At 48.0% G+C, this 17192-nt stretch overlaps 1 protein-coding gene across 2 annotated transcripts in view; it reads left to right on the top strand.

Moving 5' to 3' along the window:
- SELP (selectin P) overlaps positions 1 to 17192 on the top strand; it is a 42631-nt gene that overhangs the window by 9289 nt on the left and 16150 nt on the right. For both annotated transcript variants that reach the window (XM_059412410.1, XM_059412409.1), the window contains exons 3-10: positions 3730 to 3820; positions 5643 to 6029; positions 9411 to 9518; positions 9978 to 10163; positions 10897 to 11082; positions 11570 to 11755; positions 13274 to 13459; positions 15807 to 15992. In XM_059412410.1, coding sequence (XP_059268393.1) covers positions 3730 to 3820; positions 5643 to 6029; positions 9411 to 9518; positions 9978 to 10163; positions 10897 to 11082; positions 11570 to 11755; positions 13274 to 13459; positions 15807 to 15992 — 1516 coding nt within the window. The remainder of the gene's footprint in view (positions 1 to 3729; positions 3821 to 5642; positions 6030 to 9410; positions 9519 to 9977; positions 10164 to 10896; positions 11083 to 11569; positions 11756 to 13273; positions 13460 to 15806; positions 15993 to 17192) is intronic.

Below are 17192 nucleotides of genomic sequence, written 5' to 3'. Positions count from 1 at the left end.
TCTTGAAGTCCAAATAATTCATTTTGGTACCAGTTGAGACCTGATTTGTGACCCAGGATGTGATCTATTCTGTAGAATGTTCCATGTGCACTAGGGAAGAATGTGTATTCTGTTGCTTTAGGATGGAATGTTCTGAATGGATCTGTGATGTCCATCTGGTCCAGTGTGTCATTTAAGGCCTTTATTTTCTTGTTGATCTTTTTCTTGGATGATCTGTCCATTTCAGTGAGGGGAGTGTTAAAGTTCCCTACTATTACTGTATTATTGTCGATGTGTTTCTTCGATTTTGTTATTAATTGGTTTATATAATTGGCTGCTCCCATGTTAGGGACATAGATATTTAAAATTGTTAGATCTTCTTGTTGGGCAGACCCAAGTACGACATAGTGTCCTTCCTCATCTCTTGTTATAGTCTTGGCTTAAAATTGAATTTATCTGATTTAAAGATTGCCACCACAGGCGCCTGGGTGGTTCAGTGGGTTAAAGCCTCTGCTTTAGGCTCGGGTCATGATCCCAGGGTCCTGGGATCAAGCCCCGCATCAGGCTCTCTGCTCAGCGGGGATCCTGCTTCCTCCTCTTTCTGCCTGCTTCTCTGCCTACTTGTAATCACTGTCTGTCAAATAAATAAATAAAATCTTTTAAAAAAATAAAGATTGCCAGCCCAGCTTTCTTTTGATGTCCATTAGCATGGTAAATTGTTTCCACACTCTCACTTTAAATCTGGAGGTGTCTTTGGGTCTAAAATGAGTTTCTTGCCAATAGCCTATCAATGGGTCTTGTTTTTTGTTGTTGTTGTTGTTGTTTTAATCTATTCTGATACCCTGTGTCTTTTGATTGGGGCATTTAGCCCATTTACATTCAGGGTAACTATTGAAAGATATGAATCTAGTGCCATTGTTATTGCCTGTAGGGTGACTGTTACTGTATATTGTCTCTATTCCTTTCTGATCTACTACTTTTAGGCTCTTTTTTTGCTAAGAGGACCCCTTTCAGTATTTCCTATAGGGCTGGTTTGGTGTTTGCAAATTCTTTTAGTTTTAATTTGTCCTGGAAGCTTTTTTTTTTTTTTTAAAGATTTTATTTATTTATTTGACAGCGAGAGATCACAAGTAGGCAGAGAGGCAGGCAGAGAGAGAGGAAGGGAAGCAGGCTCCCTGCTGAGCAGAGAGCCCGATGTGGGGCTCGATCCCAGGAACCTGAGATCATGACCTGAGCCGAAGGCAGCGGCTTAACCCACTGAGCCGCCCAGGCGCCCCTGTCCTGGAAGCTTTTAATCTCTCCTTCTATTTTCAATGATAGCCTAGATGGATGTAGTATTCTTGGCTGCATGTTTTTCTCATTTAGTGCTCTCAATATATCATGCCAGTCCTTTCTGGCCTGCCAGGTCTCTGTGGACAGGTCTGCTGTCAGTCTAATATTTTTACCATTGTATACTATAGGCCTATTGTTCTCAGCTGCTTTTAGGTTAGGATTTTCATTCTGTCTCTGAGACTTGTAAGTTTTACTATTAGATGATGGGGTGTTGACCTATTTTTATTGACTTTGAGGGGGATTCTCTGTCCATATTGATTAGGTCTCAAGCCTCTTACTCTTTTTTTTTTTTTTTTTGAGGTGAATTTTTCCACTTTGTCATTTTGTCCAGAGAATAGATGAATGAGAGAACAAAATGTTAAAAGGGTAAGATCAACCCCAGAAAAATGTATACTAAACAAATCAGAAAAGACTCAAAACTGGGGTGAAAAGAAAGGGAAAAAATATATATATATATGTTGTATGTGTGTGTCTATCTCAGGCTGGTGAATAGAACAGAGCCACACAGCTGATTGTGGGTATATTTTTGTCTGTTAGAAGAAACTGCCTCTCCAAATTTTAAAGAACTAAGAACTTACATATATACAAAAATAAAGGTAAACATGATGAAGGGATAGAATGGATAGAATATGACTGTAAAGATAAAAATTTAAGTAGATTTTTTAAAAAGAATTAATGAGATAAGAAGTTGGTTGAAAAAAGAAAGAAAAAAATATTTTTTAAAAAAAGGAGAGAATGTGATCAGGCGGGAGCTAGAACAAAGCCATACACTAGATTTTGGTCTCTAAGAAGCTGCATCCCAAAATTTTAAGGAAAGAAACACACATTTCATGTTGCTGTGATTCTCAAATGTCTTTGCTGGAGGCGGAACCACACCGCCCTTGCCAGGGGCCGAGCTAAGCGATGTGTTCTAGGTCGTGCTCAGAGCTTTTTGTTCCCTGAGTGCTTTCCCTCTGGCTTTGGAGGACGGGAATGAAGATGGCAGCCACCCAGTCTCTGGCAGGAGGTGCCCGGCTCCTCAGTGCAACCTGAGAGAAAAGCCGTCAGTTCCTCCCGTCTCCCTGGTCTCCGGCCGTGCTCTGAGCTCCTCCGGCTTGTGACCAAGCATCTCTATCTCTGGTGCATGGCCCTGTTTGGAGTCTCCAAACCTAGCAGATTCCTGCCGCGCTCCCCCGCCACTTCTTCCAGAGAAGAAAGGGTGGAGGGTCTCCCCGATCTACCATTTGTGAGGTCTCTGCTCGAAGACCAGTGTCCGAATGTGCCTCAGGTCAGGGTTTATGGCAACCCTGAGCTGAAAGCCCCCTCCTTGGCTCTGTCTCTGCCCCCAACTTCCCCGCTCTGATACCCGGGAGCTCTGCCACACTTGGACACGCCGGGTCTTCCTGTAACCCTGAGGGAGCTGAGACCACACAGTCCCCGCGAGGGTTCTACCCCCCCGCTTAGCCTCCGGAGCGATGTCCCTCCATGGAGCAGACTTCTAAACGTTCCAATATCAGGCCCCGCTGCTCTCTCACCTGCCGGTAAGTGGCTGATGGAGAACCCCCCCGCCCCCGGTCTGTCTTCCCCTATATCTCTTTGGGTTCACTTCTCTGCACATCCGACCTTCCAGAAAGTGGTCGCTTTTCTGTTCATGGAATTGCTGCTCCTCTTCTCATCAATCTTCCATTGAGTTTGTAGGTGTTAAGGATGGTTTGGTAACTGTCTATCTGAACTCCTGGGGCCAGATGAAATGTAGGTTTCCAACTCCTCTGCCATCTTGCTCCTCCCCTTGCCTAACAACATTTTGAAAATGTTAACAGATCTGATGAAATCCCAACAGAAGGGAACTAATTAGAAATAACACTTGCTATTGATCCAAAGGGAGTAAGTTTATTATATATGCGTTATGCATATATATTACTTATTGAATAATACTGTGGACATAGGCTGAAATTGACAAGCAAGAAGATAAAACATAGATCAATAACACAGAGTAGATGGTGTAGCACAGGATAATTCACTGCTGCCCCAGGCATCAAAGCACAGGTCAGTCAGGGAGTCTGTGTGCAACTTCCTAGTACTTTAGGGTGTGGCATACTAGTTCTTAAAGGGAGATTATTGCATAATAACAATGACAATCTTTTTCTTATGTGCATATTACAGAATGTACCATAAACAAAAAATATTAGTTGCACAGAGTAGTTACTTGACAAATATCTTGAATGAAAGAAGAAACAAGTTCTGTCCTCGGCTATGGTGCAGGGTACAACTCGGAAGCAGAGCAGTGAGAAACAAGAAGGAGGCAGAGGGCTTGAACCTCCACCCTCACTGGAAACAGGGAGGATTATAACTCAATATACTGATTATGGACAAGAATTTTTTTTTGGCTTCATTGATTTCACATCAATCCTAAAAAGAAGTTTTCTTTTCTTGTTTCAGGCCAGCTGCCTAAAAGCCATCTGGAACTGGAGATTTCACAGAGTGGTCCGCAGAACAGCCCAGCTCCTTTGGTTCAGTGCCCTGATCTTTGGTAAACTTTATGTTAACCCTTCATCTGGCCCTGAGTAAGGAGGGGACCTTCTCCAAGTAGGAGAAGTTAAGGATGGTAGCCAGTTGTTGTGAGGCATGGAAATACTCTTCTCACCCAAATGCCTGGGGAAAAAATGCACCCAACACCATCACACTTCTGGAAAAACTCTGGAAAAACTGAAATGAACATCTCCAGGACCAATTATCCATTAGGCCCAGCAGACACTGGTCCACAGCACCATTAGGGACTCACAAAAATGTCTTAGTATACAGTATTCATAGATGTATTTACTTAAACCACTACAACTGTAAAACATAGTTTTGAATATGTTATTATGGAAGAAGGGGCTGATTGAGGTAAAACTGCCTAATCTCCATGGAGGTCAATATTGCAGCCGTGGTGACACCAGAATAAAGTTTTAGGGCAAAGCACTGCAATAGAGGAGTCAGTGAGGGAGAGACCAGCATGACCATCATGCCAGCAGCAGAGGACAGGGTTGAGTAGGAATGAGCCTCTATAAACAGGAAAGACGGCCACTTCCCGGGCTGATTGCCTGCCCTGTACACTTCTTCACATGGGATCTGGCCTCTTCTGGCCCCGGTGAGTTCCCACTGGCTACAAAAATATTATCTTCCCTCAGAGTGCCCCTTACACTTTTGAAGGGCACACCCCTTATTTCATTTAATATCACAAACATATCTTAAAAGGCTTGTTTTAACACGTGAGTGAGCGGAAGTGGAGGACACAGCATAATTTATCAGAGAGAAACAGTCAAGAGCGGCGGAATGACTGTGAGACTGCAGGTCAGGAGACTTGATTTGTGACCTGCCTGGGTCACAAACACGTTGTGTTTCACTCAACAAGTATTTCTGGGACACCTGTGAGGTGCCACGCTCTGTGCTTGGTGTAAGGGACCCAGAGATGAAAACAGAGCACTACCAGGATTCCTAATCTTGCCGTCACAGGAAGAGACATTCCCACACCCAGTGATAAGGGTGGTAGAGGCAGAGATAAGGTGCAGCAGGAGCCTGGAGGAAGGGGCAGCGAGCCTACCTGGGCGAGTCCTGGAAAGTATGGGGAGGCCCATTCTGCAGGCCCACGTGGGGAGGGCAGCTGGAATAGCAGGAAGAGCACTGCAAAGGCACAGAGTGGGAGTCTATCTGCTAAGAAGGTAAATATGGTGGGTGATGAGGCTGGGCCAGCAGGCAGGCTCCAGGTCATACAACATCTTATTTTACAGGTGAGGAGGTAGAATCTGTAGAGCAAAAGGAGCCACCGAGCCATTTTGTGTGTCACTTAAATTGGGCAAATTAGTTAATACGTCTGCCCCACTTATAAAAGGAGGAGACGATGAGACAGCCCAAGTCTGTTATCACTGTGACTACAAATTTCTAATCCTCAGGGTCCTCAGAATACAATTTCCCATTCTGACTTCATGGGTATATTTTTAAAGATTTTTTTTTTTTGACAGAGAGAAATCACAGTAAGATGGAGAGGCAGGCAGTGAGAGAGAGAGAGAGAGGGAAGCAGGCTCCCCGCTGAGCAGAGAGCCCGATGTGGGGCTCGATCCCAGGATCCTGAGATCATGACCTGAGCCGAAGGCAGCGGCTTAACCCACTGAGCCACCCGGGCGCCCCATGGGTATCTTTTTAGATGAAAGATGGAAACTCGTGTTCTTCCTCAGAACAACTAGGTCAGACAGGGAAGAGTCCTGTTTTAGGCCCTGCGGTCGGAAGCTCTTCGGAGCCACGCGGGATTGTCTTCACGCTCAGGAACTGTGCGGGGTCAGGGCGCTAACCTGGCCATCCCTCTCTCTCCTCAGACTTAATAAAGCAGGAAGAAGTGGCGGCGTGGACCTACCACTACAGCACAAAAGCGTATTCCTGGAACTACTCGCGGGTGTTCTGCCAGAAGCACTACACGGACTTAGTGGCCATCCAGAATAAAAAGGAAATCGCTCACCTCAATGAGGTCATACCGTACTCCAGCTCGTACTACTGGATCGGGATCCGGAAGGTCGGCGAGACATGGACGTGGGTGGGAACCAAACAGCCCCTCACCGAGGCGGCGGCGAACTGGGCCGACCACGAGCCCAACAACAAGAAGAACAACCAGGACTGCGTGGAGATCTACATCAAGAGCGCGTCGGCCCCGGGCCAGTGGAACGACGAGCCGTGCGGGAAGCGGAAGCGCGCGCTGTGCTACGCAGGTGAGAGCCCGCGCCCGGCTCGCTCGCGGCGGCGCGTCCCCCGGGTCGGTCACGCGGTCGCAGAGTCGGGGCTGCGACAGCAGAGAACCAGCCACGGCAGGCCCGGCACTGAGCGGCCCGAGGCACGGACGACGGGGAGGACAGGAACCGGGTTTTTGAGACTCGAATTTCACCGTCGTTTCTGGGTCGCTGGACCCACTGCCTCATTGTGCCCAGGCGGTCTCGTGTCCCCGAACCGACGTCCAGCGCTTTCTTGCCCCTCGCTGCCCGAGGAGACGCGGAGAGGCGCTGCGCCACGGCCCGGAGCCGCGGCTGCACGGCCGCCGGCCCATCCGTGCGGCGCGGGCCCTGCGGTCGGTTCGGGGCTGGGCCGTCCGCCGGGTCCAGTCCTGGGGCGAACCTCGTCAGCCGGACCCTCTGGTTCCCTCAGGTCGCTGACGAGACAAAGGCTCGGGCTAGTGAGGAGCGCGCGCGGGGTTCCGAGCCACACGGCGGAGCCGGTTCCAAACTCTTGATCCAAAGCGGGTGTTGTGTAGCCACGAGCGCCGCCGTGCCCTCCGCCCCCCGTTCTCAGGAGCCAGCACGAGGCCGGGACGGACACCGCGTGTTACCGCTTCCCTTCAGCAGCGCGCGTGCGCGGGTGCTGGACGGTGGGGGCGGGGTGCGGCGCGGGGAGGGGTGACGGGCTGTGTCTGCTTCCGGGAGAGCGCACGCGCCGTGGCTCGGCCTTCTCAGTCGCGCGCTCGCGCGTCGTCCTCACAGACCCGCCGGGCTGCCTCACGCGCCTCCCCCACGCTGCGGCTGCGCGGAGACCACGGCCCGGGGCCGCCCGGTCCCCAGCGCTCTGACGCTGCTTCTTGCAAAAGAGCCGCCCTCCGCCGCGGCCGTTCTAAAACCGACGCGGCCGGGCCCAGAGGGGTTAGGCTGAGTGAAGGAAGTCACGCGGAGAAGCAGTTACCACGGGGTTTCCCTCCTGCGCGGAATGTAAGGAATGGCGCGGGGGCCACGGGTGGGGGGAGGGTGGCTGAATGGGAGGAAACCATAGACGGAGACGAACCGAGAGAGACTCGGGGCTCCCGGAGCCGAACTGAGGGCTGCGGAGGGGAGAGGGGTGGGGGGATGGGTGTTAAGGAGCGCACGTGTGGCGAGGAGCGCGGGCTGTTACGGCGCCTCAGGAGCCGTTGAACACTACGTCAGGAGCTAATGATGTATCACGTGTTCACTGATGGAACTTAAACAGCGAAACCAAGTAATAAATAGAGAAATTCTGGGAATCGTAAACACTCCCCTCAGAACTCCTCCTCCTCTCCTGTTTCTCTCTTCTCCTGTCCAGCTCCCATCCGAGGGAAAACGTATCCGTAAGTGCATTGCCCTGCAGTTGGGTCTCATTTTATAAATAATTTATCGACGAATTAACACATTTATGAATGTAAACAATCACGGCCTGTTCTTTGTAGGCCAGGACGAACACGACCAGAATCTCCGTGCTTCCTGCTGCCTCCCGGCCAGCTCCCTAACTCCCTGGGTCGGGCCTCCCTGGAACGGTCCCTGTAAGGTTCTCTTGTTGCCCGTAGATGTTTCCAGCTCGCCACTGCTCCCCTCCCTGCCCAACCTTCAACATCCCTCACTCCAAGATCACCTTCCCCAGTAAACTGCAAAAAAATCCCAAGGAAGGAAAGCGATTAAAAGCTACGGTCGGGCGTGATACCTCTCCTCTAACCTTCAGGAACGGGGGACATGGCTAATGGCTGCAATTTTGCCGCACAGTCGAGTTTCTGGCTCCACCAAACACAACACTCTAGGCAGCCACTATCCTGCGTGGCATGTTTTTGCCACCCAAGCTGGAAAGGGTGTAGGGAACCATCAGCTCTCTGTAGGAAACAGATGAGAAGCCGACATGTCGTCTGCAACAAGAAATTAAGTTGGACCACTTCTCTAAATGTCAGGATTGTTACATCTCACAACAGCTTATCAGGAGGGAAAAAAAAAAAAAAGATTCATTCAGTGAATCATCATTATGTCCTTTCCTGAGGATTCAAAGTTATAGACGATTTCTGACCTGCCTGATTCCTTGAAGTGGAGTAAAGGACAGACCTGGGACTGTTTTCTCATGTATAGCATTCTGAGGTCCTGAGGAAGCTACAATCGGAACAGAATGTGCGTGCTCTACGAGCACAGGACAGACAGGGAAGCCGGGTGAGGTCGCGGCGATAGGAGGGAAGATGTGGACCAAACATCTGTCCAGTATCTAGTGGCTGCTGCTTCCCCTGCATCTTCCCGTTCCTTGGAACCCTTTCTAGTGCCCCTGTGCAGCTTCACCACACTTGCCGGCTGCCTTAGGGACGTCCTCCTGTGGAATCTGCATGACTTCTAGAATTTTCACATCTCAGAGTTGTGAGGGAATGTAGAGGTCATCTAGTATAACCCTCTATGTGACATATGAGTTTTCTCTTGTAATGGACCCCAAAGTGGACCACATGTGGCCACAGCTCGGTGCTGAGGAAACACCACCAGAAAAGAGTCTAGTCTCAGACCTTGCCCCCACCTGTGACCTCATCAGTAAAGACATTCTCCGTGCTTTGAGAGTACTGATTCTAATGCCAACCCTCCATCAGGTGCCTAGTGCAGAGTCCATCCCCAAGAGCCCCCTGCAGGAAAGAAACTCCAGCCCATCTACGCTCAGACTTACTGAGATGGGCCTGGCTGGCCAGTCATGCTCTCCACACCTAAGCCTGGTATCCTGAGACCTGGGAAACACCTCTTGACGAAACTGTTATGTGCCACAAGGAGGTCTTAGCGTTTCGTTTGTTCCTCTGCTCCTCCACCATGTGATGCTGGCTGCAGATTTGAAAGGAACAAAAGGCTGGAAGGGCTTTGGCCCTGATCTTGTGCAGGTTGGCTTCAGAGAAGTAACTTGTCTGAGTCCCTTAATAGTAGGCAACAGAGCCAGGATTCTGATCACGTGTGTGTGGCTGCCCACATCTGCTTCCTAAACTTTACGCTGCACTGTCACAGGGGTTTCTGTAATACAACTCTAAGAATATTCTTGGTTAAAAGCCACAACCTATTTCATACCACATAGAGGAGTGTCTCTGTCTACACATCTGTTGGTGGCTCTTTGTCTCTCTGCCTCACATAGCCATTCCTCCTTAGGAAACACTTAGCTCAGCCTAAAATGGAAGCCAGGCAATGCTCTGGTGGGTTCCTACAATGTCCTTCACAGGGGCCAGGCTGGCCCAACAGAGGACACGGTCATTTTCTGTTGTTTGGCCAGCTCAGTCTAACCCAAGAGGGGCTGAGTCTGTGGCCTGGGGAATAACCCCGCTTTTCTTCATGCCTTCTGGGAATGCCCATGATTCTGGTCCTTCTGAATCCATGCAGCCTCCTGCCAGGACATGTCGTGCAGCAAGCAAGGAGAGTGCATCGAGACCATCGGGAACTACACCTGCTCCTGCTTCCCCGGATTCTATGGGCCAGAATGTGAATATGGTGAGGCCACTCTTTTATTGATATTATTGTGGTCGTTGGTCTTGTGCTGGAGGTGGTTCCAGGGAAAGAATCATGTTGGAGACTCACCAGTGAGTAAAGGCTAGCCCTGGCCCCCTCCATGATCTGTGAGTCTGCCCCACTCCAACTGTCCCAAGACATACACTCTGGGGAAAACATTTCCTTCTTGGAACATTGGCTCATAAAATCCTAAAGGGTAAAAGAAACATAAAGAAAGCAAAGCAAAGGCTGATATTGCTCATTTGATAAAAACCGGTGAAAGACTGATTATTTCCCAAGATGCAGCCAATACCAAAGCACCAAGTAAAGAGGACCAGGTTGGGTTAGAAGCCCAGAGAGATGGGATTCAGAGGGTTATACAAATAGCTTCCAATGTCTAGCAAACCTGACATTGTCTTTAAACCTGCAGTGAGAAAGAAAATCAATATTTTGTCCCCACAGTCAGAGAGTGTGGGGATCTCGATCTCCCTCCGCAAGCATTCATGAACTGCAGCCACCCTCTGGGAAACTTCTCCTTCACTTCAGAGTGCAGGTTCCACTGCACAGAAGGGTACGAACTAAATGGGCCCAGCAAGCTGGAATGTTTGGCTTCTGGAGTCTGGACGAGTGAGCCACCGCAATGTGTCGGTATGTGGACCCTATTCTTTCCATCCTCACTGACTACTAGAATTTCAGAGGAGGAAAACAAACTTTCTCCATTAAAAAAAAATATGAGAAATCATGAGGATCCACATTAGATGGGGAATTCTGATTTTTGATATTGCCCATCAATAAGAGTAACACTAATTTTGATTTTCATGATGCTTTGTATCTGTAGAGTGAGGTAATCGGTGTAATTCTTGATTCTTAGGCAAAAGCATCACAAAGAGAGACAGGCTCTGTCTTTGTCAGTTGCAAAGCAAATAGAGTATAATAATGAGGCCTTAGGGCTGAGTATTATTAATTTGGTAATTTTACATTGCTTCTTCAAAAAGTAAATGAACCATGAGGATGTTTGGGTCTTTCAAAACAATTGCTGAAAGTTTTTTTTTTTTAAGATTTTATTTGTTTATTTGACAGACCGAGATCACAAGTAGGCAGAGAGGCAGGCAGAGAGAGAGGAGGAAGCAGGCTCCCCACTGAGCAGAGAGCCCGATGTGGGGCTTGATCCCAGGACCTTGAGATCATGACCTGAGCCGAAGGCAGACGCTTTAACCCACTGAGCCACCCAGGTGCCCCTGAAAGTACCTTTGAACCAACCAGTTCTGTCACCTCTCCCATCACTGAGGGAAGGTTTCGATAGCCACTGTAGCATCCCGAGCTTTCCCTGGCACCGGGCATAACCCAAGGGCTCACACCATTACTCTGGGGTTGTTTGTAGCTGCCCAGTGCCCACCCCTGAAGACTCCTGAGCGAGGAAGCATGACCTGTCCACACTCGGCCGAGGCCTTCCTGTACGGGACCAGCTGCCACTTCAGCTGTGAAGAGGGATTTGCATTAGTTGGATCGGAGGTGGTGCAGTGCATGGCCTCAGGGGTGTGGACAGCTGCAGCCCCAGTGTGTGAAGGTGAGTTTCTGGGGATTGGGTTTGGATAATGTCCACCATGCCCTGTTCTTGCTGCGAGTACAGATGGCAGTGGCCAGCTATGGAGACGTTGGCCTGCACGGCCACAACCTGACCCTCCTTCCACCCGCCACTCACAAGTCCTCTCTTCTCCCAAACCCACAGCCCTCGAACAGTGTTAGAACAGGCCCCGTTCGCAAATTTCACACACGATCTGGTAGAAGATCTTCCAGGACAGGTTCTTAGAGGTAAAGGGAATGGAGGACGTTAGCAAGAGCTTGGAGGACTCCTTTTATATTTTAAGACTGAGGTCACCCTGTGGACTGGTCCCCAAGTCTGGACAAACATCGTGAAGGTCTCTGACCCTCACAGATTCCTAGCTGCACCTGGATTTCCTGAGGTAGTTTCATCATCGTCTTCCAGCTGTGGGCCTGGTTTTTCCTTTCTTAGTATCTCTCTCTCTCTTTCTCTCCTTGGTGCTTCTCTCCAGTTGTGCAGTGTCCCCTCCTGGAAGCCCCTGGCAAAGGAACCATGGACTGTGTCCACCCCCTCTCTGCGTTTGCATATGGCTCCAGCTGCAAATTTGGATGCGAACCTGGCTACCAGGTGAGGGGCTGGGCCTCTCTGCGCTGCACGGGCTCTGGCCAGTGGACCGCACCCTCGCCAGCTTGTGAAGGTAGGAGTTTCCTTCCGTTGCCCCCCTCCACCCAGGAAGGGTCATGGCACATTGGCCCGATCAGGGGCTCTTCACCTCAGGAAAGCCTCCTCCAGGCTCTGACAGTGGAACAGGTGTTTCAGCCTCCAGGAGGCATGGTTTCTTCACCCATGAAATGAGCTAAGAGTTCCCAGGTGCTTTGTGAGCATGAAGGATGTAAAAAGTATGCAATGAAATAGCATCGGTGAAGTAGTTAGCGTTAGACCGGTCACTCAATTTCTATCTCTTTTTTTCCCCTTCCTGCCTCACTGGCAATACAAGCTGTGGGACAAGGCCTCTGCTTCAGAGGAAGTCGGAACGTGGCTATTAGGACAAAGAGGGGAATTCCCTGCTGAAGTTTTTGGAGGTGACTTTGATCCTGGAGGGAGGCAGGCTGTCCTGGCTGAGGATGTGACACAACCTTCCACCCTTGCATAAGAGCACGAGGCTGAATTCCGTGCAGTTGCCTCATACCCTCAGCTCATTAAGCAGAAAGAGGGATAGGGCAGCAGGAAATTGAATATTGAATGAGCGAGTGCCCAGGAGACTTGATTACAAGCCTACCTCAGCTACTGTCCAGATAGCAGAACTTGGAAGTAACTTAACATTTCCAGACCTCACTTTTCTCATCCGTAAAGGAAGAGAGAAGAAGTACTAGAGGATCTTTGGTTCTTAGAGGCCCTGATTCTGTAAAAACCAGAGGTCTAAGCCCAGGGTTGATGGGAGCTTTTGTCTGAAAACCAAAAACAAAACAAAAAGCCAAGCAGGAATAGCTTGGAGTCAAAATGTTCTATCAAGGAAGTGCATGAAGAAATCTGACTTCATCAGAACTGGGGTCACTCAGGGATTAATTTCATGCAGGAACTCTCCTTGGACTGCACTCACTTGGCATTCAAAGTCTGATGAAGTTGACATCCTGTGTTCCAGAGATATGACCCACTCAATATCATTTTATAAGCCCGGGTGATAGTGTATCAACAATGGGCTCTATTATCCCAGCTTTTTCCTTAAAAGTCCAGCCTATTCCATGTCAGCTCTTTCCAGATCCAATTCCACAAATACCACCGGTAAATATTTAAAGAGTATTTAATTTAAGTAAAGAGTAAATATTTAAAGAGCCAGGCCCTGGGATCCAGCTCAGAATGACTGAGCCCAGCCTCCAGGAGCCTGTGGCCCAAGGGGTAGTGCTCGGACAGTGTCTGCAGGTGCAAGGGGCATGGAGAGCGTACTAAAGGAGTCATTAGTCCTGATCTGGGGTGGCCAGGGAAGGTTTCCTAAGGAGAGTGCAGTCTAAGCTGAAATCAAAGGGCAAGAGAGTGACCCAGGCAAAGAGGGCATAGGAAGGTGTCCTACGCAGTTTCCATTTTGGAAAAGGGAGGATTCGGGGCTCTGGACATGTGGGTAATTTTGGTAGGAAAGATGCATCTCTTGAGAGGTCTTCCTGAGAAGGAACTGAGCCCTTCCATGACCCAGTTTCAACGACAACTTTCTCCCATTTAGCCATTGCCTGCGGGCCACTGCAGAGTCCCGTTCACGGCAGCATGGACTGCTCCCCATCCTCAGGAGCATTCCAGGACAACACCAGCTGTAGCTTCCGCTGTGCCGAGGGTTTCAAGCTGGAAGGAGCTGACTTAGTCCAGTGTACTGAGTTGGGACAGTGGACAGCGCCAGCACCGGTGTGTCAAGGTACTGTGACCTTGGAACGTTCCTTCTGTGTCTCTCAGTTGGTTAGGCATCACATCTGCGTTTGAAGTAAGGCATTTATGCATCAAACATTCACCAAGAACCACTAGTGCCAGACCCTTTGTGTCGGCTCTAGGGAGGAAAGGGTGAGCAAAGTGCATGTCCATTACAGCGTATTGGAGCTCAAGGCGAGAGTTGCACTGACTGATGGAATGTGTTGGCATGACGAAAAGGAGACAGGTTGGGAGGAAGGAATGATGCACAAGGAACAACGTAGGGCGGTAGAAGACTAATGCACAAGGCATTTAGTCTAGTTCCATCATTTCCTGGCAACAAGATTTTGGTCTCTCTGAAGTTCAGTGTTTCCTGTAAAATGGAAGTATTATTATCTGCCTTACCTATGTGCCTCATTCATGGTTGTAAATTAATGTGTGCAAAGAGAGCTTAAAACTGCTATGGGTTTACAAATGTATGTAAAATAACAACATTACCTTATAAATCCTATGTCTGCAATCTGATTTTACAAAGTAATCTTCCTTCGATAGTTCATGTTTTCTATATTTTGCTCTTACAGGAGAGCAGAGGCATAAGGAAGTCACTAGGATTATTATTTTTACAAGGAGTACTCCACACAGAAGTCACGTCCTAGAAATGCAACATTGGCATTTTGTGTTGCTATTTACTGGGATCCTTGGGCAATTTATGTGAATCCCCCGGATCTAAGTATATCCTGATTTTAAAATGAGGCAGGAATTGGAAATCAGGGTTGCAAACAGGGAAAAAGGTTTGTACACTCATGTCCATAGCAGCATTATTCATAATAACGAAAACGTGGAAGCAACCCAAGTTTTCATGAATGGATGAATGGAGAAGACAACTGTGGTTGAGATATACAATGAAATATTATTAGCCTTAAAAAGGAAGGACATTCTGACATACACTATACCATGGCTGAAACGCAGGGACATTGTGCTTAGTGACATAAGAAGACAGATGAGGATAAGGGGTGAGTGCCCTCATACAAGGTCCCTGGAGTAGTTCAAATCATGGACAGAAAGCAGAATGGTGGTTGCCAGGGGCTGAGAGGAGGGGGACTGCGGGGTTCCTGTTTAATGAGTATGGAGGTTGAGTGCACGATGAGGACAGGTGCTCTGTCGCTGGTTGGTGGTGATGGCTGCCCAGCGAGATGAGTGTACTTTGTATCAGTGAACTGTGCACTTAAAAGTAGTTAAGTGGTAAATTTTATACCATGTGTATCCTACCACGATTAAAAAAAATGGAAAAATGAACCCAAAAATGAGACAGTGAGGGACTAGATGACCATACACCGTGAGGGCGAGGGCAGTGGGATGAGTCGTGAATGTGTCTGAGAGACAGACACAAAAGGGAGCTTTGCTGTGCTTAAAAGGGAGGGAGAGATCTTAAGAGAATCCCTCTGGGGCCATTCTTGTCTCCAGGCACGTAAATGTCTTATCACACCCCAAGATGGTTGGCTACTCTCTTTAGCTTCCTGAGATGTGATCTCAATAACTCCGCGGCCAGGCTTCCCAGGTGTTTTCTGGGAAGAGAAAGAGAAAGAAAGAGAAAGAGACGGTCAGGGTCTGCTTCCAGTGGTGTTACTGCCATCTGTCAGCACGAGCTGCTGCTGCTTGCTGCTGTCCCCGGTAATATCTGTCGACCACGGATAATATTTACTGAGCACTTTAGAATCTCCATAGGGTAGTTACATATCTCCATAAGGTAGTTAGAATTATTGTTCACATTTTTACAATGAGAAAAGACTTATCATATTACAGTGCACCTGTTCTCTCTGACCGTCTGTTTTACATGATTGAGATCATAGCATATATGTAATTTTTATTCACTTTTCACTGAACATTGTACATTGAGATACCTCCCATACCTTTCCAAGATGAAATAGATCATTTTTAGCGACCTTTAGTACTCCTTCCATCGATTCAGCATAATTTGTTATCAGCCTCTGATCAGTGGCATTTCCGTTTATTTTCAGTATTTTGCTCTGAAAAGTAATGTCTTCATTCAAAAAAAATCTCTGAATTGATTTTTTGCTATGCATCTTGATTACATTCTTAGCATACATTCTTGAATCTAAAAATATGATCTTTTGAAAATTGTTCATGCATATTGCCAAAATGCCAAAATGCTTAACAATGAGTTTTCCGTATAAATTTCTCCATGTGCCATTGTGATGGAGGCTTTTCTCATCCTCCAGTTTAAACAGTCCCCACTCAGAAACCCCCGTTCTTGGCCCTAGAAAGGATTAAGCGGTCAAAATTAATGTGTACCTGTGTGTTACTCTGTCCTCACTCCCTCACTTTCTTACTTGCAGCTCTGCAGTGCCAGGATCTTCTGGCTCCAAACAAGGGGCAGGTGAACTGCTCCCACCCACTTGGTGCCTTTAGGTACGAATCAACCTGCCACTTTGCGTGCAGCGAAGGCTCCCACCTGGTGGGAGCAAGCGTGCTGCGGTGCTTGCGCTCTGGGAACTGGAGCTCTCCTCCTCCAGAATGCCACGGTAAGGTGAATTCTCCTCACCTTCTCAGAAATCCACTGTAGGCTGTATTTTAGCAGTGGTGACTGTCTAGGGGCCAGAAGTTTGAAATGGACTGGAAAATTAATAAACACTTTCCTCCTGTAACCCATTGATTCCAAATTCAGTAACCTTAAAGGGCCAGGCAGATAACATGAGTAGTAGGATGTCTGGCAATAGGAGATAGGGAAGGGCCCTATCAGCCTCTGACCAGGATCTGGAAGCTTCTGTCACAAACCAGGTACACTGTTCTCCTGGCTAAAAACAATGCCTCAAAAGAAGGCCACAAAGGAAAAAAATAGCTTCGGGATGGTTGCCCCAAGGCTGACTGGCATTTTGCTCCTAGGAACCAGGCGGAAGGTGGGCGCCCTATGGGTGTCCTGATGCGATGGGAGGGGCACTTGGAGTACTTGGCCGAAAAGAGAGCCGGGGTCGTCTGCCAATATTTTATGAAATAGAATGGGTTCTAATCCTTTGTGTTTGGGAACTGAAGCACAGATGTATGCTTTTTATACCCTCCCCCCATTCCTTTTGTCCCCTCGATGTATCCAGTTCTTTGGTTGTATTTATGAAAATATCACTTTTACAAGCAAGATTCTTATTTGTAAAACTACAGGAAAATAAGAACATAAAGAAACAAAAAAATCCTCTCAAATACTCCCAGCCTGAAATAGGCGTTGTTTTAGCTTTCTTATATGAAATCTTCCAGTATTTTCCCCATTCACTTTCCCTCTATGCAATTAGTATTTTTATGATGCATATATAATTTTAATAATTAAATTAAATAGTAAAATACTAGATAATCCTGAATTGTTTGCCTTTGCCTTTCACTTTGTACAGACTTTTAACGTCTGAGTGAAAGCAGGCAGACACAGGTTTTTAATGAAGAGGAAACCACTTGCTATTCAGGTCACACACACACACACACACACACACACACACAGTTACGTCAGGTCAACAGCGAATAAATGAATGGTTGAACGAATGAATGAATGAACTCAATAGAATTGGACGTCCTTCATTTCCAGGCACCAGAGCATGGCAAGCCCCTGGTGCTGAGGTTGAGAGTAGCTTCCAAGCAGGGTCTAGAAGGACCAGAATGAGGCTTCTGACCTTGCCTTCTCAGCTTTAATCCTGGCCACACTGGAGCCTGGGTATATTACAAATTCCATGAAGTTCTGGGGA

The sequence above is a fragment of the Mustela nigripes genome, chromosome 10, assembly GCF_022355385.1.
Source record: "Mustela nigripes isolate SB6536 chromosome 10, MUSNIG.SB6536, whole genome shotgun sequence".
In the NCBI taxonomy this organism is placed as follows: domain Eukaryota; kingdom Metazoa; phylum Chordata; class Mammalia; order Carnivora; family Mustelidae; genus Mustela; species Mustela nigripes.
Note: the sequence above shows the minus strand (reverse complement) of the source record. Positions and strands in the feature narration are given on the sequence as shown.